At 43.6% G+C, this 21290-nt stretch overlaps 1 protein-coding gene across 7 annotated transcripts; it reads right to left on the bottom strand.

The window, feature by feature from the left end:
- Positions 1 to 43: 43 nt before the first annotated feature.
- LOC310706368 (RING finger protein B-like) lies at positions 44 to 15752 on the bottom strand. 7 transcript variants are annotated; one of them, XM_083502116.1, is made up of 13 exons: positions 15192 to 15750; positions 13540 to 13716; positions 12957 to 13065; positions 11637 to 11738; positions 9850 to 10078; positions 8696 to 8719; positions 7579 to 7701; positions 7091 to 7278; positions 6202 to 6401; positions 4171 to 4262; positions 3459 to 3513; positions 1528 to 1625; positions 44 to 1386 (listed from the first exon to the last, which is right to left on the bottom strand). In XM_083502116.1, exons 1-13 carry the CDS (start codon positions 15398 to 15400, stop codon positions 1202 to 1204), a joined length of 1791 nt encoding a protein of 596 aa, XP_083358242.1. In that variant the 5' UTR covers positions 15401 to 15750; the 3' UTR covers positions 44 to 1201. The 7 variants fall into 7 exon arrangements, 5 of the variants coding, with proteins under 5 accessions (XP_083358242.1, XP_083358240.1, XP_083358241.1 ...); XM_083502114.1 differs by having other exon boundaries at positions 44 to 1443; positions 15192 to 15747; XM_083502115.1 differs by having other exon boundaries at positions 44 to 1443; positions 12957 to 13062; positions 15192 to 15746.
- Between the last annotated feature and the right edge of the window lie 5538 nt (positions 15753 to 21290).

Below are 21290 nucleotides of genomic sequence, written 5' to 3'. Positions count from 1 at the left end.
AAAAATTTAGACAAAACAGCAGCTTAGCTACTTTATAAAAATAACTCCAGGCAGCAAGCAAGCAAGCTTTTTTTTCTATCCAAAGGCCTAAATCATAAATCCCATTTATTTATGTTGTAGAAGTAAATGAGAAAGCCTTCAGCATAGGAGACAGCTGCTAAGATGCATAATTGCGGATAGATCTATGGGATCAGGGCTGCCAGACTCAGGGCTAAAGTAGTGCCTGCCAGCCAAATTAAGCCCACGGCCGCAGCATTTCAACAAAGCAAAGAAGTTATGGTGAAAATGGGAGTTGGTGCAATACACTGGCAGGATCTAGGTATCTTCTGAATCCCCCAGAGGCTGAAGTTTTTCCTCGGAGAGGTCAGAACACACTTCTTTGAAGCGTTAATTAGGAGTGTGTATACTTTGTACTTTTTTAAAAAAGTAATTCTACAGCAAGAAAGAGGTGGATTACGTGTGTATAAATTAAATGTGCGTAATTTAGGAGGTTCTGGGAATGCGATTGCTTCTCTCCATGCCTCCAGCAAAGTTTCATAGCATAAATAGAACAAAGACAGATTCTTTTTATCACAACTCTTGTGCATGCTTTATTACACAATTTGGGTTTGGATTATATTTTTTTTTTTGCTGGGGAGGTGGGTGGGGCTTGGTCAAACTGACAGGGGACGGAGGATTAAAAACAGGAACATAATAGAATGGGAAGAAACAGGAACAAGGAGGAAAGGTATAGAAATGCATTGGTATAATCCAGATCCAGCTGTCAAATATCTGAAGCCCAGCCTATATGCCCTTCAGTTTATAAACATCCCGCAGTATTTCTTCATTCATTTTCAGGGTACTTTCCTCTCCACTAGCTGAGGCACAATTACATCCAAGACTGACTGATTAGGGCATGTCATAGAATATGGGGTTCAAGAGGAGCAACTGTGAGGGATGGAGGAGATTACACTGAAGTGACAGAGTGAAAAAATGCAAATACTAAAGTAAAAACCCTCTGTCTGATCTCCTGAAAACCCACTTTGTTTCTCCTACATGGGATGAAACCAGCAGGAAGATCAGCAAAGTATTCAGAGAGGGATGATGTTGTTTTCACAACCTCTGTTCGCACTGGCAGTCTTGTACCCATCCACTTGTACTCTTCCAATATTCAGTCTTTCTGATCTTGCCTTCTTGGTCCAGACACAGGACTCCCAATGACTCAAGCAGGGTCCAGGGAAGACCTCGTCACCTCAAGGTCCAGCTGCAGCTTGCTTGTACTATTGTAGAACTTGCCAGCACGGTCTGACCCCCCGAAGACCAGAACCGTGCATGCATTGTGCTTGCCCTGGTTCTCCTTATCTGCATCCGTCTGGGGGGCATAAGTCAAGTTGAGCAGTGTGTGGCCTGCCCGGGGCACAGAGCAAAGGTCACTATGCTTGACTGTACTCCAAGTCAAGGTATCTGCAATGGGAAAGGGTTAATGGGTGGTAGCAAACCTCCACGTCTTGAGGGAGCACTGGTAGCAAAAGCGCCGCAAGGACTTACCAAGATGGAATGTGAATGCATCCCGAAAGGCTCCTCTGACACCACAGCCTCCGCTTATCAGCACTTTCTGATCAGACACTGGAATGGCCGCATGGAAACTGGAAGCAGAAGATGGATTCTTAAGGATTAGAATAAAGCGAAAGTGAGAGCTTGTACCCAGTTGCTCACTTCCTGCCTGGCCATCTAGGGTCTCACCCACCCAGCTAATATGCCCCCCCCAATGCCCCAGTCTGGTTCTCCCATTTTCTTCAAATGTATTGTGTAGCCATCACCAACTTCTATAGACTTATCTGGAGTCCATAACATCACATCATCCACTTGCATGATCGTAAGGCAACATGGTGGCCAGGACCAGGCCATCTTGATGCGGCAGATAATGATAGTGGAAGGTGAGGAGGAAAAGGCTAGGGTGTGTCTGGTGTAACTTACATGGGATATGTTTTTTGAAAGCAGAAGGTTCATCTCTATCCCCAACTCTGTTTTACTCAAACTTGCAACTCTGTTCTACTCAAACTTGGTCCATCTCTGTACAAATTCTGATTTGTTCCACATTTTTCAGAGGAAATATCATCCATGCAAAAATGTTAAGAGCTTTTTAAAAAGTGATCTCACCCAAAAAAGAACTGTTCACTTTTATGAGGTAATGTGAGGGCTGCCTTTTAACCTCCCCACACTCCTACTTTCAGGGTGGGTTAACAGCTGCTTGGAGCAGCTACAACAACACTTGAAGACTCCTCCCTGCCAATCCACTCCTTAAAGAGCTACTAGCTGTTTGAAGCTGGAGGCAAGTGTAAGCTTTGCCTCTGGGTCATCATGTGATGCAGTGATGAGTCTCTCACATCAAATACTGCAAGAAGAAAAAGGTGGCTGCTACCATAGATCACCTGCCTAGGAGCTTAGATATAGGCAGGAATAATAATAATAATAATTTATTATTTGTACCCCGCCCATCTGGATGGGTTTTCCCCAGCCACTCTGGGCAGCTTCCAACAAAGATTAAAAATACATTAAAATGTCACACATTAAAAACTTCCCTGAAGCCTTCAGATGTCTTCTAAATGTCAGGTAGGTGTTTATCTCTTTGACATCTGATGGGAGGGTGTTCCACAGGACAGGCGCCACTACCGAGAAGGCCCTCTGCCTGGTTCCCTGTAGCTTTGCTTCTCGCAGTGAGGGAACCACCAGAAGGCCCTTGGCGCTGGACCTCAGTGTTTGGGCAGAACGATGGGGGTGGAGACACTCCTTCAGGTATACTGGACCAAGGCCATTTAGGGCTTTAAAGGTCAACACCAACACTTTGAATTGTGCTCGGAAACGTACTGGGAGCCAATGTAGGTCTTTCAAGACTGGTGTTATGTGGTCTCGGCGGCTGCCCCCAGTCACCAGTCTAGCTGCTGCATTCTGGATTAGTTGTAGTTTCTGGGTCACCTTCAAAGGTAGCCCCATGTAGAGCGCATTGCAGTAGTCCAAGCAGGAGATAACTAGAGCGTGCACCACTCTGGCAAGACAGTCCACGGGCAGGTAGGGTCTCAGCCTGTGTACCAACAGCTTGAAGGTTTCACCCATTAAATCAGGGATGTGGAGCCTGTGTCCTTCCTGATATTGTTGGGCTTCAGGTCCCATCATCCCTGATCATTAGCCAAGCTGGCTGGGGGCTGATGGGAGCTGGAGTGCAGCAGCACCAGGAGTGGGAGGGGATACAGGTTCCACGTTTCTGCAGTAAAATGATCAAGGATTGGTTTCCTCTTGTCAACTAACAGGCTTCTGAGAAGAGCAGCACACGGAAGTTTAAAGCGCTGCCTTTTTCTAGCCCAGGCTCCAGGGATGCCAACTCATGACTGACAGCAGCCCTTCAAACATGCACCTCAGACCCCTTTCCATTACAATCACTAGCATTGTCCATGCAAGAGAGCCCCATAATCAGCTCTTACCTGCGAGCTGAAGGTTGTCCAGAGAGAAAAGGAACTGAAATGTATTCCATGAAACCTAGAGGCACATGGGAAAAGGTGGAAGATTTCAGATGCAACAAACTTATTGGGGGGAAATAAAGTTTGTGGTACCTTAAAAACACTGAACATTACTACAGAAGCTTTTGTGGGCTAGAGTTGGCTTCATCAGACAGAAAGAGGAATGTAAACAATGGTATCAATTTGTAAAGAAATGCAAAAAGGCCTGACTAGTGACCATTCATAAAACAACTATAGAATTTAGATCATCACAGGCTTTACTTTTTGCATTTTATCCACTTCCTCTCCACTCACACACCCACAATAACTTTGTTACACTTCAAGGTGCTACAGGGTTTTGTTGTTTTTGCTGAAATAGACTTCACACAGCTTCCTCTCTGGATGGGAATTGCAGCAGCTTATTGCATATAATGCAGAGATGTCTGTAACTGCATCTGGCCATAAATTACTGGTTATAGCACCAGTAATCTTACAATGGCCAGTAAGAGGTCATTTTTGATCCATTCTCCAAAAGATTTTGAGGCAAAGTCGCTGTTCACTAGCATCAGTCTTTCCTCACACCAGTGTGCAATATATACCAACTTCTGACATCTCCCGCCTCAAGGGATTCCTTTAACCTCACCAGGCAGTGGACTTCAACTCTATCCAAACAGAGAGGGAATGGCAAAGTTCTTACCCAGATCTAGGATGTGTGTGTCGTTCAGGTAGAAGGAAGTCTTCTGGCCCCCAAATATGATCAGTTTGTTCCTCAGCAGAGTAGCTGAATGGCTTTGAGAAAGCAAGGAAAGACAGTGAACAAGGAAAACGTAGGAAAATGAAACAGTCCCTGCAACATCTATAGCTAGAAATCCACTTTATGTCTTATATTTCCGAATGATTTTTCCTAGCTTCAGTCAATCTCAGTGGCCATTCTGGGGCACCCACAGGGGCTGTATATGAGTAGCTCCATCATTTCCAAAGCTAGCAAGGCATTTGGTGGAAAGATGCCAAAAGTTTGGTCAGCTCCAGCAACGCCTTAAAAACAAATTATGGTGTTCCAATATCCAATAGCAACTTTCAAAACTAAAGTTTTAATATGAGACATCAGCTGCATTAAGCCTTTCGGTACCATCAGAAGAATAAAGTTGCTCTTCTTTCGGTAGCAGCAGAAGAATAAAACGTGTGAGTTGGTTTTAGATGTAATAATGTTTATGCTGTAATTTTTAAAAAAATCTCTATTGCCATAAGCTGGCCTGCAACCTTAGGCTGTGTTCACACTCCAGTTTACTGTGCATTCACTGAGTTTCCAGTACTGGTTTATAATCTGTGTTCACATGACGTTATCCAAAATGCATTATGTATCTTGTACTTTGTTATAAGATACTACTGTTTGGTGTATTGTTTCTCAAACCAGCTTCACATGACTGGAATCCTTATGCCTCTTGTTTTTGGCGAAGGTGTGAAAGCATCCCTGTGGGAAACAACTTCACTGCAACCTATGGCAGTAATGTGAACACAGCCCTAGAGTGGGGGGCAGGATACAACCCCCTCAAAAAAGGCATACATAAACATAATGTAATGTGAACCATGGAACACAAAAGGCTTTTTTACTAGAGAAATGCGTCAAGTAAACACAAGTTTTACAGCACTGCTTGAGTAGATTCGCCAAGATTTTATCTAGATTAAGAACAAACTCATTAACTCATCAGAAGTGATAGAATTTCCCCCATTTGCTAAAGTTAAAAGTTTTATTTAAGCAGTGTATTAGGGAATGTGTAATTTGGTCCAGAGACCTATAGATCCAACTCCTAAGCTGATCTCTGCAGAATGAGAAGAAGCTTCTATTAATTCCTTCTCTTGACCAACAGGTTTTTGTGAATTCTCTGATTAAGAGAACTGAAAAGTATTTAGCCAAAAGATATAAACTCCCATGCTGGAGGTAAGGAAAACTTCATCAAGATTTACACAGCTGATATCAATATTAGTATATGAGCCTGGTCCTAAAACCTGCAAGAGGCACCCACTCCACTTGTGAAATGAGGCTCTCATACTTCTCTCCCATATGTGACAGACCCCTGCAAGCTGATCCTGAAACTGCATGCCCCCTCAGCATGCAATAAAGTTATGCAGCTCACATGAGACACCTTGGATCCAAGCCATAGTCTTGCCTTCTACTGCACAGAGTTTTAAAAATGGCATTGTAAGCTTCATTCTGGGAACAGGGGTGTGAGAGAATAAAATACTCCCAAGGAATTCCAGGCAGAGAGGATGTCTGAATGCACTTAGTATGTCAACAAGATAGGAGGTTTCTGAGGGGCCCTCAGTTTGAGGGGCAGAGTTTACACAGACTCCCTTGGCATTATAGCACTATCAAATAAAGTACCGTATTTTTCGCTCTATAACACGCACCCGATCACAACACGCACATAGAGGAGGAAAATCCATAGGCATGCCACCCGTAGGCATTCCCTCCATAACACGCACAGACATTTCCCCTTACTTTTTAGGAGGAAAAAAGTGAGTGTTATGGTGCAAAAAATACAGTAAATACCCGCAGGAAAATGTACAAGTGTTTTCAAAGAAAGCACTAATTACGCTATTTCCAACTGCCAAGGAAATAAAATAAAAATGAGAGCAATGAAGGAGTTGTCCAATATCACACTTCAGTGAGAAAAATCAAGAAATCAGCACTAAGCTGATTCTCCTCATTGAAGCAAAGAAGACTTACCCAAGCCTAGGCAAAGGCTTCTCCCCCTCAACAATGGGTTGATACCAGATCTCATACTCGGGGTTGAAAACAAAGAGTGTGTTGCTGCAAGCTCCCATCTCCAGGGATGACATTTTAGGGAAAGCTCCTCCGAAGACAAATAGCTCCTTTCGGTAGATGGTTGCACTGTGGTAAGCCAGCGTTGGCACTTTACCCTTAGCCTAAGGAAGAGATCACCGGTCACTGTACAGGCCTGGCATTTTAGGCTGACTTAGCATCAGCACCACAGACAGCTCCGTTGCTGGCAGCATCAATGAACACGATTCCTCCCCTTTCCAATGCCTTCCTAATAGACCTGACAGCAGCTGCCTCAATCACTCCCCACCTGAGCTGTGATCCACCACTCTCTCTTACATGGAGGGGAGGTTCTTACAAAAGTGGGGAAGACTCAGGAATAAAGACACCTTCTCAGATGGTCTGCTCTTTTTTTAAGATTCTGAATTCTTGAGCATGGGTAGGCAAACTAAGGCCCGGGGGCCAGATCCGGCCCAATCACCTTCTAAATCTGGCCGGCAGACGGTCCAGGAATCAGCGTGTTTTTACATGAGTAGAATGTGTCCTTTTATTTAAAATTCATCTCTGGGTTATTTGTGGGGCATCGGAATTCGTTCATTATTTCCCCCCCCCCAAAATATAGTCCAGCCCCCCACGAAGTCTGAGGGACAGTGGACCAGCCCCCGCTGAAAAAGTTTGCTGACCGCTGTTCTTGAGGTTTGGGGAGTGTATGTTTTAAATTCCACATACTACATTGTTGTAAATTGCATTGGTGAAAACCGGGACACAATTTAAAAACAAATAAAGGAATGGATGTCTCTTTGTTGCTCAAAGCTTTGTTTCTCTTGCGACTCACAGACACATGAAGCCACTTCCAAGACGCTGTGTCCAGAACATGGATGTTGCTGTAGCGCTTTGCCTCCCTCATACCCCCAAAGATGTAAATGCGCTTGGTCTCTGGGTCATATGTGGCACTGTGGCCCCTTGAACACTGTGGCATGGAACCTGGTGCTGGGAGATCCATGGGGAACCAGAAGTCATTGTCTGCGAAATCAGCAACAGAAGTGAAGACTCAAGATGTGCAAGAGGGTAGGGGGAAAGTTGCACAAAGTAGTCGCCAACATGCTAAAAGCGTAGAGCTGGCTTCCCTGCTAACCAGAACACAAGTAGTGTGCAAAGCAAGTTAGATCCAGCCACTTTCAAGTTCAGATCACCAGGCATGGCAGACACCCCTTTAAGAACTACTATCCCCATATAGGAAAAAATGACTCCAATTCAGTTTCCCTCTGATCAGCTGCAGACAGTGTCAACATGTACATCACTGCAAGCAAAGAAGCATCTCACCAATTTCCAGTTTCCACAGGGCATCTTGGCAAAATTGTTGATTAGTTCCTTCGCCACCGATCAGAACAGCAGTTTCTGGGTCACTCAGGCACATGGCATGACACCACCGAGGGCTTGGACATACTGCCGAGAGATGCAGGAGTGGAGACAGCAGAAACATACCACAGAATCCATCTCATTTCATTGCGGGAGCGTCATTTGGGAGAACTTCCTCCTGAAACCTACACCATGACTGATTCTGGCTGCTACCCTTAATGTGGAATTGCCATTGTTCATTCACTCACTTTTTACAGGGTATCTAAAGGACACCATCAAATCAATACCCTCCAGTGCTTTCTCTTGTTCCTCAAACCACAGAAAATCCTGCGCAAACTCCACATATGTAGATGGTCTTAAAACTAATCTTCCATTTTTCCTAGAGCTTCAGTTTAGATACATCAGTGACACTGCAGGTAAATGAAGTTATAGCCATGCCGGCACCATTACCTTTACGGTCAAGCACCATTTCGTCATTTTTCTATTCTATCTTTTAATTAACACCCATGCTCTTTGCGCTACTTTCCCCCCCAACTTTTTAAAGGAATTCTTGGAAGTAATTACCAAATTGCTCTTTAAAACAATAAACTCTAGAATAACTGCTTTTTAAAAGGTGGCTCAGTTGTATTCTGTCTTTCCCACCCTAGGACTCAGGGTAGACTGAACATAGTGAGATGTCCACATACAAGAATTAATGGGTGAGGTTCAACTAATGACTTCTGTCAATGTAAGCCTTGCACAAGGGCTTCTGCTTACAGAATGAGGCTACTCCCCACCTTCCACCTGCATGCCCCCCAAAATTGGCTTGAGGGGTGGGGGGGTCAGGAGAACTTCCAGAACAGCACATAGGGAGAGGAGAGGGGGGATTGTTCCTTACAACAAGCTGAAATGCTTGCCCTGACAAAATGATCACCTTAGCACGGCATGGAATTCCTCCCACTATACCCTCAAAACACAGGAAGTCGGTTGCAATGCCACATGTAGCTCACAGTGGAAGAGCAGTACTGGGTATTACTAGGAGCTGCTGTTCTGGAAGCACTGAATGAATTCCAACAAATTGTTCAAGGAACAGGTATTTTACCTTGCAGCTCTTTAACTTCCAAGTCTGCAGAGAGAGAAAATGTTCCGAGAGATTACTATTCTTGTGCAATGCTCCCTTCAAACTGATTTTCAATGGGTCATGCATTTATATTGGAAAAAAGAAAAGATGCTATTTCATCATAAGCAAAGAAGTTATGATACTGTATCTGGTGAAATGCTTTAGAATGCACGCTCAGTAATTTAACATGCATTTTTTGCACACCGACGGCCAAACCACACATTAACATTGGTAATGCATGATTCCCACCCCACCCTCAAACTATAAATACCAGCAGTGAGGGAGACACTATCAGAATCAGGTCTGCAGCATGTAGTGGGATTAGCTCTTTCCTATCATGTTGTGGCTCTGATCAGCAGTCACCTGCTAAAGCCATTATTTGGCACAGGGAGGAACACCACCATTGGTGCCAATCTGGCAACAGTTTTTCGACTGCATGGAAATGATGACTGGCCAGGAAGTTAAAGAACAAATTGGAGGTTGTCTCCATAAGCTGCAAGCCCAAATGCAAACATCACTGATATCATCAAGTATGTAACTCTCTGCTAGGTATCTTCCCCAACTCCTATGCATCAGGAAAAATTCATATACAGTGGTGCCCCGCAAGACGAATGCCTCGCAAGATGGAAAACTCGCTAGACGAAAGAGTTTTCCGTTTTGGAGGTGCTTCGCAAGACGATTTTCCTATGGGCTTGCTTCCTCCCCCCTTTTTTCTAAGCCGCTAAGCCGTTTATCAGCTGATCCGATCAACAGATAAGCCGCTAAAAGCCGCTAATAGCCGCTAATAGCGCTAATCCGTCAATGGGCTTGCTTCGCAAGACGAAAAAACTGCTAGACGAAGAGAATCACAGAACGGATTCTTTTCGTCTTGCGAGGCACCACTGTAAATTAGAGCATTCTGAATGTGTGTTGACAGGATGTATGCGGGTTCTGGCATGTACTAAAGTCTTGTATTTTACATCATCACTGGAAAGTTTCTGAAAAGGAGGCCAAGCTAATAGGATAAGGTGGGGGCGGGACTGGACATTGTACATTCATGGGAGCACAAATACTCCTCCCTGTCCCAGAATACTATACAACTACAAGCTAATTTGGTCTCGGAAACTAGACATCACTCCTGCTATAGATTTACTAACCTTCAGATTCCTGCTGTCTGTTGGATGCCAGAAGTTCAAAGAGAACCCTCCTGGTCTTTAGGCGAGCTGAATTAGATGTACATGTTTTATTCCTGACCTCCTCACAGTCCACCGATGCAGCAGTTGTTTCTGAAGCAGGAAGCATAAGCAGCGTTTCCATGGGTGGAGAGAACTCCTTCCTTTCAAGCACAGGCTCTTTAACAGGCATCGCTGAACTCCCATTCTTAGACTGCTCCACAAAGAAGAGAATTAGATCGGGATCAGAAATCACTCGAACAAAACGACTGGGCCTAATGAAAAGGGCTCACTGAAGGCATGCACTACAGACAACTCCAGTTTTCCCTGGGCTGCCCTAGACAAGGGGTAGCCAACGTGGTGTCTTCCAGATGTTGTTGACTACAATTCCTATCAGCCCTGACCATTGTCCATACTTGCTGGAACTGGGAGTTGTGTTGCCCAACACCTGGAGGGTCCCATATTGACTATTCTTACCCCATATGCTTTGCTCCTGTTCTGTCCAGCTTGAGAGTTTCCCCCAAAGCATCTGGTAAATCACTGTTAGGAGCAGAAGGTATGGTCCAGCAGGGTTCATCAAAGGCCCAAGCACTTATAGAATCATAGAACCCAACTCACTCAATCTTCCTCATAAGGCTTGGTTTCCAGGCTCTTGATCATCTTGGCTGCCCTCCTTTGCGTACATTCCAGTTTGGCTATAGCCTTCTTAAATGGTTACACCCAGAACTAGACACAGTATTCCAGGTGTGGTCTGACCAAGGCAGAATAGAGCGGTACTATTACTTCCCTTGATCCAGACACTCTACATTTGTTGATGCAGCCTAGAATAGTATTAGCTTTTTTTGCTGCTGCATCACACTGTTGACTCATGTTCAGCTTGTGGTCTACCTAGGTCCTTTTCACATGTACTACTGGCAAGCCAGGTGTCCCTCATTATATTTGTGCAGCTAAATATTCCTGCGTTAAGTGTAGAACTTGTGATTTGTCCCTATTGAAATTCATTTTCTTCATTTGGGCCCAGTTCTCCAATCTATTAAGGTTATCTTGAATCCAGATTCTGTCTTCTGCGGCTTTAGCTATCCCTTCAAGTTTGGCGTCACTTGCAAATTTGTTGGGTGTGAAACACCAAATGAAGTTTCCACTACGGAGTTTTGATCACAAACACAATCTCTGAGCAATTGCTCTATGACCTGAAGCAGTCCTACAAATCACACAGAATATGGTAGCAGAAATCTGGAAGGAACCACTTCAGATTGTAGATGTAGATATATTTTTGCACACTTTCCCACACAAAACAAAACACAAACATCCCTGCATGTAGAAAATAGGCAGAAAGGTTTCATGTAGCCCTCTCTCTGGTGTGGGGAATAGAATTACAGTGGTACCTCCGGTTACGAACTTAATTCGTTCTGGAGGTCCGTGCTGAACCCGAAACCGTTTTTAACATGAGGCGCACTTTCGCTAATGGGGCCTCCTGCTGCCACTGCACCACCGATGCGTGACTTCCGCTTGCATCCGGGGGCAAAGTTCACAACCAGGAGCATCTACTTCCGGGTTAGCAGAGCTTGTTACCCAAAGTGTTCGTAAGGAGGATGGTACGTAACCCAAGGTTCCACTGTACTCTCCTCCTCTTCCCCATTCCCTCAGTAGGAATAACGCTTCCAGAATTCCACTACCTGTCTGTGTAACTTGTAGACTGGTCGTGGTCCTAGAGGTTAACAACAAGCAGTTAGGAGAATGGAGAAAAAGGAGACTTCTATCTATAAACCTACCTCAGGGGGCTCATCCAATCGCTGACCTGTATCTTCTGGAAGGACAGGTGACTGATTAGGTTCTGTGGCCTGAAACGGGCGGGTGGGGGTGCTGTTGAGCAGCTAAGGAGGAGAGACACACACATGAGAACAACACTTGCAACTTGAGTCAAAAGGCAATGCACAGGTGAGTAGCCCCCTACATTGGAGGCTTTTAAAGAGAGAGAGGTATGGTTTGAAGGATGTGACAGGCTGTGTAACAGGGTAGACTGAGTGGGCATCTATCTGTTCCCTCTTTGGGTCTCTCCCTCAGTCAGACGGATCATGGTTGCCATAGCAGCAACCGGTATGCCCCTGAGCCTGTCAGCGTTGCCATTAAATGCCAGGTTAGTCCATAATAAAATCTCCCTTATTCATAATTTAATCGTGGATGAGGAGGCCAACCTGGTTTGTATTATTGTACTAATTGTATAATTGCAATGTTCATGGGCTGCCTTTAAAATATGCTAGAAACTGGGAGATACGAACATATTTCACCCATGCTTTGTAGTCACTGGCTTCCAACCAGTTTTCAGGTCCAAATCAAAAAGCTGGGGTATCTCACATGTAGCTACTCAATCTGTGAGATTTGTTTGTTTATAACAATTTATAGGCTGCCCTTCATCATGTTCTGTGGTAGTGGCCCAAAGGGCCATAATGAATGTAATAATGTGAAGTTCCAGAGATAGCTACATACAGCTCAATACAACAAGCAAACTTTGTAACACACAAACATTACTAGGCAATAAATTAAACCTAATCAACAGCAGTCAGGAAACAGGAACAACACTACAGTGGGAAAGGTATTCTGAACTCGTCCTGCAACCCAAAAACCTATGCAAAAGGTGCATTATGACCTGGCGTTGATATGTATATAATGATGAGGCCAGAAGGGGAGGGCATTCCAAAACCTGGGGGCCACCACAGAGAATGTCCTCTCATGCATTCCTGCCTGCAAACTTGATAGGGTAGCAAAACTACCAGCAGTGCCTCCCCTGCAGATCTCAACAGTTGAACGTGTCTATGAAGAAGGAGGGACTCCCTCAGATAGGGCCTATACTTGATGTTTTACTTATATTTTAGGCAAAGTATTTAAACTTTCAGGGCACATGGCCATCACAAGACAGAATAATAATTACACAGCATATCAATATTCATTAACAAGTGGCATTACAGGAACGGATACTTTTAAGATTTCCATTTTCATATCTGTATATATGGGTCACGTTAAAAATGAATCCACATGGACCCAGTCTCAGTAGGCAGGGAGTACAGAAATGACAAGATAGAAAACTTTCCTACCTGTTCCTCGACAGTCAAGAGAAGCTTAACAGGGTTACCATTCTCTTCCTGCTTTAACGAAGCCATCAAAACATCCACTCGCCAGTCACCTTCCCATACCAAACACCTGCTTAAGTAAAACACACTGGTCACTATTTTCTTGCTCTGAGATAATTTTACTTTTATTTCAACAGCTGATAGAGTTAAATTGACAATACATTCTTAAGCTTTAAAGACTGTCCATAGCAGAACAAATGGATTTGGTAGGTTGCAATAGCACAACATCTTCATGACAGCTGCTGTAACTAATAGCATGTTGATCCCTGAAGTCTTGAGTTCAGATCCAGCCTTTGCTGGCCCTGGACACATTCTCTGCTTTTAAAATAATTTATTCCCTCATACAGTTTTTTAAAGAACTTCCTCACAGTGTGTATCTGAAGAAGTGTGCATGCACACGAAAACTAATACCAAGAACTAACTTAGTTGGTCTTTAAGGTGCTACTGGAAGGAATTTTTTATTTCCTCACAGTGTGTTTGGAAAGCACTTGGCATGCTAACAAGTATCAATACTGGCATCAAAATTCACTAATTATCTAGAATTTACCTTGTTTCAGGCCCCAGCTTGCCAATCTTTTGTGGCTTAACATTTGGATTCACTAATATTTCTACAATGATGCTTGTCTTCTGAGAATAGCGGCTCCAGTCACCCAAACCAAAGACCACTAGGTGTTTGGGCAGCGGAAGTGGTAAGTGAGTCTGGTAACATTTCTGACGGCATTTGCTTAGAGAGAAGAGAAAATATATTAGTCTCAAAAGGGATAGCATGGAAGGAAACTGAGAAGAAAGGATTCATAGTGATGGAAAACAAGAGGGGGAAAGACTGGTGCTGTGTACGCACAATCATGGGTGTAGCCAGGAGGGGACAGAGGGGACAGCTGCCCTCCTAAATCAAGTACAGTAAATAAATAAAAATACTTAACTGACCAATTGTGTCGCAGATAACTCGGTTCTGCTCCAACATAAAGCCTGCCCCCCTAAAATAATTCCTGGCTACGCCCATGTGCACAATACCTATAAAGCGCATTTGAAGCGCATTTTCCCCTCAAATAATTATGGGCACTGTAGTTAACTGTGAGGGGTAAATTACAGTGCCCAGAATTATTTGAGGGGAAAATGTGCTTTAAAGGTATAATAGCATGTATACAGCAAAGGGATTCCTTCTCACTTGTTCCCTAAAAGAAGACAGAGGGGTTGGCAACCTGCTTTGAAATTTTGGAACTATCTTTCTAGGACAGAATGGACCCAACTGAGGGCATTTACAAATGTGAGGCTCACACTGTGTGTAACCTGAATAGAAACCCTTCATTGTGCCAATTATGAACATTGCTTTTAAAGCGGCTTTCTTTGCATTATGTGCATGGGCTCCAGCAGTCCCCATTTACCAGGTGCAGTCTATATTCTCCAATAGCTGCCCCCATTTTATATCTTGATGGTTTTGTGGATTCCTCTAACTTCCCTTCCATCTTGCTTCCCATAATTGCCTATTCAGATACTAAACACTGTTCAATTAGTTCTAATGTATGTTGTGTAACAAAAGCAGCCAGATGCACTGTGAGATTAGACATTCTGCTGAATAAGTGGAAGTTAAAAGACCTAGACCCCTAAGGAGCTAAAATAGAGGATATGAATTTTAATGCTAATCAGTTTTCTAATACACAATGGATTCATAAAATAGTGCAAGAGAAGATACAGAAAAATGCATAAAGGGAGAAAAATCAGCAATGAAGAGTTCTGGCCAGGCCTTGACTTGGGTGGGAGAACTGGGATAATGCAGGTACACACACACTTATTTTCATATGGGAAACGGTGAAAGGTTGCAAACATCCATGCCTATTTTAAGTGCTTGTCTGCTGGTCATGCAGAAATCGGCTTTTTGCAGCATGTAGATAAGCAACACCGCCTGCAAATGTCTGCTCATCAAGCTGCTGTTAAAGGCACACACCTACACAGGCTAGCTGAGAAGTTGGCAACCCTAACGCACCCAAAACGTTGCTAGTAGTTAGGCTCCCGGCGTCGCACAAGACTCTTCGCTGCTTTCAGGGTTGCTGTTGGTTTTCACGTGCGAAAACACCGTATCGTAAATGTGACCTGTGAACCTGAGGCGCAGGCTTTTTGGCGCATAAATTTCCCTAGACCTTTGCCCGCTTTCACCCTCCAGGATGGCGGGAAAGGCGAGCCGCCGCGCGCAGGCCTCACCTACTGAGCTGCCGGGGCGGCTCGCGGAGAGACCAGAGGGCGTAGAAGTGGAGCTTGCCTTCCCGCCGGGAGAAATCCGCCCCTCCGCGGGGCTGCGGTGCTAAGGCGGCCTCCCCCCGCTGCCAGAGGCCTCCGGGGGCCCAGCTCCATCGCCGGCGGGGCGTCCCCAAGCCATCCAGACTCAGGAAACTGGAAGCACCAGAGAGCATGGCAGAGGGAGCGGCGCCCACCCAGACACCACGGGCGAGTCAGGGTGGCATAAGCTGCTCCTCGGTCCCAAGCCTGGGTAGGTCGACACGCTGCGGGCTGGGGTTGGGCGCGGGCACTCTGCAGCTGCTCAGAGGTGCTCTTTATTGTAGCCCCGCATATTCCAGGGCGGAGCTTTTTGGTCTCAGCCAGTTTCCTGGTCCCTGTTTGATCAGTTTCAGGTGTGACAAGGCCGACCGTGCTTTATTTGCAGGGGGGTGGGGGGAAATACTTGGTGGTTTAAGGGGCAGGCTAGAAAGCTGGTGCAGTTCGGAAATATTTGACCCTCGACGCGGGTGGGGGGGTGCTTTTGATGGCATAGGCATGATTCCAGTTGTGAAGCGCGCACCACTGACATTTCTCCATGTCAAAATAAAAAAATTCATTCCAGTAGCACCTTAAAGACCAACTAAGTTAGTCCTTGGTATGAGCTTTCGTGTGCATGCACACTTCTTCAGATACACAAAATAAAAAAATTCCTTCCAGTAGCACCTTAAAGACCAACTTAGTTGGTCTTTAAGGTGCTACTGGAAGGAATTTTTTTATTTCGACTATGGCAGACCAACATGGCTACCTATCTGTAACATTTCTCCATGTATTGCAGCTGCTGCTGTATTTCTGATACAGAGGGAGCAAATAGTTGTCAGCCCTGGTTTTTAAAAAGAGGAATACTCTGAGCACCTGCACTTTCACATGCTGCAGAAATCAGCATCAGACCTGGAAACTGTTCGCTGCTGCTCCTGCCCTATGGGTGGCCGGGGGTGGAGATCCTGGGCTTTGGCCCCAAGGCCTAGCAGCATCTTGGGGCCAGAACACAGACCATCCTAACTGCAAAATGAGAAGAAGCCTTGCCTTTCTCTCTCAGATCTTGTTTATAGCCCCACCACACCTGGGAAATCTCTCCACGCATAGGCAGTGGCATCAGGACACACAAAACGAATGGAGAGTAATTCTGGCCACTGAAATGAGATGTGTGAATAAAGACATCTTTAGCTTTTGGAACGCTTTGCATATCAGACAGGCACCTTCTCCTCTTAGCTTTTTGGTGGCTGCTAAAAACATTCCTCTTTCGATAAGCCTTCTAAAATCTGTATCCCACTTGATGTTCTGGATCTGAACTGATTTTATGTATGTGGTGTTGTTTTAAACTGTTTTTAATATTTATAGGGGGTTTTAAAATTGTTTTTATATGCAATTTATATATATTTTTATATGTCATTATAGTGCCTCATGGGAAGCGATTGAGAAAGGAAATAAATAGTTTGTATGTCACCCATTTATTTGAAAGTCCTATTGAACTCAATAGGATTTATTCTAATGAAACATGTAGTTTACACTGTGATGGTCCTATTTCTGAAGAGCAGCTTATAAATTGACTGACAGTGAATTCCTCTGCAGATCTATTCTATTAAGTTCAATGGGACCTATCTATCTATAGCACCATTTTCCAATCCGATGCCCATCAGATGATTTGGACGCCAGCAGCCCCAACCAGCGCTGGCTGGGGCTGATGGGAACTGTAGTCCAAAATATAGTGGTACCTCGGGTTACAAACACCTCAGGTTACATACGCTTCAGGTTACAGACTCCGCTAAGCCAGAAATATTACCTCGGGTTAAGAACTTTGCTTCAGGATGAGAACAGAAATCGTGCTCCGGTGGTGCGGCGGCAGCAGGAGGCCCCATTAGCTAAAGTAGTGCTTCAGGTTAAGAACAGTTTCAGGTTAAGAACAGACCTCCAGAACGAATTAAATTCTTAACCCGAGGTACCACTGTATCTGGAGGGCACCAGGTTGGGGAAGGTTAATGTATCAAATTGCTGTCCAAATAAATATATAGTCTACCAGTTCCTGTTAAACAATGTACTGCAGTTAGGATTTCGGTTTTTTTAATCAACTAAATAGCCAGATTCTGTTTTCCAGGTTGCAACTCTAATTCAAATTCCCGTAGAGTAAGCCCCATTGAATTCAGTGGGGTTTACTTCTGAGTAGGTATGCATAAGATTTCAATGTTACTGTTGAGTAGGAGAAAATGGGTGAGCCATTGCAGTTACTGACCAGCCAGTGTGTTAGTAGGATTTAAAAAAAAAAAAAAAAGATCAAGTAGGTGAGACAGTTTTTAAGTAAGACATGATCCTTATTGTCTCATGTATATTAGTTGTCATATGTGTTGATGGAGACTGTTTTTTTCTCAGCAGCATCAGCCCAGCAGGTCTTGGATGCCTGTGATGAAACCAATCCAAATACTTCAGAAATTTCTTAAATGTATTGTGCAATTCTCTTCTCAGAAATGCTTATCTTTTGAGACAGATGGCTTAAAAAATCTGACAGATCACCTGAATCAAATGCATCTGTTAATGACACACTTAACACTCTCAAAGACCATTAGGAACAATTGAGCCATTTAAAATCTACTCACTGGGTTTTTTCTAATAAAGGTTGTAAAGTTGTTTCTGGACAAGAAATAAGGGAGCTTGAGTATTTATAACAATACTCAAGACTGTTAAACCAACAAACATTTTTTTTAAATAGTATTAAAAGCATAAAATGTGAATCTATGTCAACCTGCTTAATAAAACTCATTTAATTTAAATATGCATGATTGCACAACATTTGCAACATTTTAGGCAAAGCTTAGCTTTCTCAGGCCTAATACCTGAAGTTGAAGATGCAGGGAACTGGACTTGAATTCAAAACTCCTGTTTTGTATTAGGGTAGCCTTCTCAAAATGTGAACAAGGGTGTAACCCCCTGCTTCAAATAAGCTGCAAACAAGGAAACCACACCCAGCCGGAGGTTTCTCAGCATTTTCATTCTATAAGCTCTTGTTGCTAAAAACAAACCAACCACTCTTCGGTTTCCTAAGCATTTTGCTTTACTGTGTGCTGGAACTACTGTAGTAAAATGTTCCAGGTCAAGTCTCCAGCATCTCAAGGTAGCGCTGGAAATGTTCCTTGCCTGAAACCCTGGAGAGCTGCTGTTTAGTACGGTGACAATAGTGAGCTAGATGGACTAATGTGCCTTTGTAGACAGCTCCTTAAAAGCTACTCACTTTGAGCCAATATCAATTTCTGTTGTGCAATGAAAAGAGTGTGGGGTGGAAGAGAACGAGGGGGAAATATCCACCATATTTTTCCTGCAGATGTTCTCAAAGATGTGCCATCTATTAGCTCTAGTTGAAAGCAAGGTGAAAAGACCAAAGGTCACTTTGGAGATATGGCATGTTTGGTGGGTGACACAGTGTACTTCTATTAGGGAACATTTTGTAGCTTAACGTGACATGTTGAAATACTGTTTTACAACATTCAAAGCTTTATATGAGGCATAGGCTAACTCTGCCCTCCAGATGTTTTGGGACTACAACTCCCATCATCCCTAGCTAACAGGACCAGTGGTCAGGGATGATGGGAGTTATAGTCCCAAAACATCTGGAGGGCCGAGTTTGCCTATGCCTGCTTTATATATTCAGGTATTGTCAACCACTCTTCATGTGGGTCCTTTCTTTCTTTCCTGGAGATTCCCTCAGCCTTTCACAGGCTTTGGTGGTCAGAAGCAGAAATCTGTGTAAGCCGACAGCCCAAGACATAGTGCTGCCTGAGGCAAAGGGCAAGATAGCAGTCCCTCTCTCATGTACAGAAGTTGACTGGACTGGCAGCTGAATCTTACTTCATTGATGGTGACAGGATCATGTTTTCCAGTGCACTTCAGGGAAGCAGACTAGTTTTTTATTTATTTATCAAATTTTTCAAGATAACAATAAAGAAAAAAAACATTCAATCTAAAATTTACATCCAATTCTAATATTTGTACATTTAGACTTCCTTCAGCCTTTCTGTGAATTCTCCAAATTATCACAATTATACGCATTTCTTCTATCAGTATTGTTTTTTAACCAGGAAGCAGACTAGTTTAGCAGGTTTAGTTTAGATGGCAAGTCTGTGGCACACAGAGTTTTGATTTCCAAATGAGGGGAATGGGAGGGTGTGCTAGAGGGATTGCTTGAGGGCTTCTGCCACCTTCTGCCTAATGCTAGCACCATCCCTGCCTGTAAAAGCCTGTGCAAAAAAATATTCTCCTTTTTTGCCTGTAGCTTGTGTTATCCAAATAGAAACATGGATAATATGCAGCCAAATGCCAAAGGAAGTGAGGAGAAATGGCCTTTGGTTTTCTAGCCAATGCATTTCAACAACAGGTGCAGGGGGTTGGACTAGAATGAACCTCGGGATCCCTTGCAACTCAACAATATTCTATGAACCCTGGTCATGTCAGCACTGCAAAATTTCACACTTATGTGTTTGTCCCCAGTAATGTGCTCATTATTGCAGTTTCGTGCTTCAGGTCTATTTGTCCCTTGGAGGAAAAAACTACTTAAAGCAGAGCACACAATCAGAAGAGAACATTTTATCCATGTTTTCGGATAATCGGCTTGGTCTAGCTCCAGGCTGCCTCGTGATGTAAGTTTGTTCAGCTGCCTGTGCAAAACAAAAAAACCAAGAAACCCTCCACGGACGAGGCTGTGTGCAATGAGGGTAGCTTCCATTGGTATATAAAATGCCCACCACTGAATGAAATTTGACTTCATATTCTAAATGAGCCAAAAGATCCAAATGCAGGCAAGATTTAAGTATTTACTGTTTATTTAGCTCACACAACATGTGTTTCAAATCTGAGCCTATATAGGCTAACACAATTATTTGCAAGGGGAGCATATTGTTAGAATCCAAGAGCCCTCTTAGCAGCAAGTAAGTATCTATTGTATATTTATTTTTAAGGCAAGGGATCTCTGCCCCCCACTCCAGGCATACTTTTAATTACGCATTCATTATTTTTGCTCAAGAAGGTATGGGGGAAGTTATATACCATCTGCTTTAAATATGGTTTGTGGTGCCAGCAGGAGTGTCAGGGTGAAACTTTACTTTCTACGTGGTGCATGTCCTGTAGCTTTCTACTGGAATCCTGTAATTGTTCCTACCACAAGTATCCTGGGGGTTTTCAGTACTGATGTTTTTGTTTGTTTTTTGCACTATGAATGCCCTTCCAGGCAGCAATAAAGCAGTAACCTTGGAGAAGCACTGCAGAGACAGAAGCCTAGTAAGTAGCTCATTTGACAAATCCCCTTAGTTTTATCATATCATCAGTTGCTTCCTTATTATCAGGGGGTGTATATCTTAAGAAACCTTCCCTAACTGGAGAATTATGAAAATTAACCACAGTTGTTTGCATTTTCTCATCTTGCATCATGGCTTTTACTTCTGACTAGCAGAAGCAGGATCAGAAACTTAGGCAGGGCACTGAAGCCTTTCACTTCCTTCCCCATTACCACTCACACCCTAGAAATTCTGCTCAGTCCCTCTATCTGGCTTCTGAAAGGTCAATAGGCATTGCTGACATACTCCATTCTATGAATTGCGCCTCTATATTAAAAATAAGAAGAAGAAGATGCTGAATTTTGAACTAGTACAGTATAGTTGATAAAGAATTTTCACAGCTCCGTTTATCTTTCAGAGGTTTCCCTTTTAATCTCTTTGAAAGAACTGGTGGTGTAAGGCTGTGCACACTCTCAAAACAGTACAGATAAGAAGAGCTGAATGCCATCATGGCCAAGCCTTACACAGTCAGCGTTTTTGGAATTTATTTGACAAAATTTATATACTGCTCGATTGTAATAAAACCTCTTAGACACCTTACAAGAATTAAAATAATCAATAGAAACCACATAAAAACAATTAAGAATACTAAAGATTAAAATTAGCAGTAGACTAAAAATATATTAAGACATGTCAACATCTATGTGTCTCGATAGTCATGCCTAAATATTTTTTTTAAGCAGGTGTCGAAAAGAAGACAGGGAAGGCA

The sequence above is a fragment of the Podarcis liolepis genome (assembly GCF_965112155.1).
Source record: "Podarcis liolepis genome assembly, chromosome: 1".
Classification (NCBI taxonomy): domain Eukaryota; kingdom Metazoa; phylum Chordata; class Lepidosauria; order Squamata; family Lacertidae; genus Podarcis; species Podarcis liolepis.
Note: the sequence above shows the minus strand (reverse complement) of the source record. Positions and strands in the feature narration are given on the sequence as shown.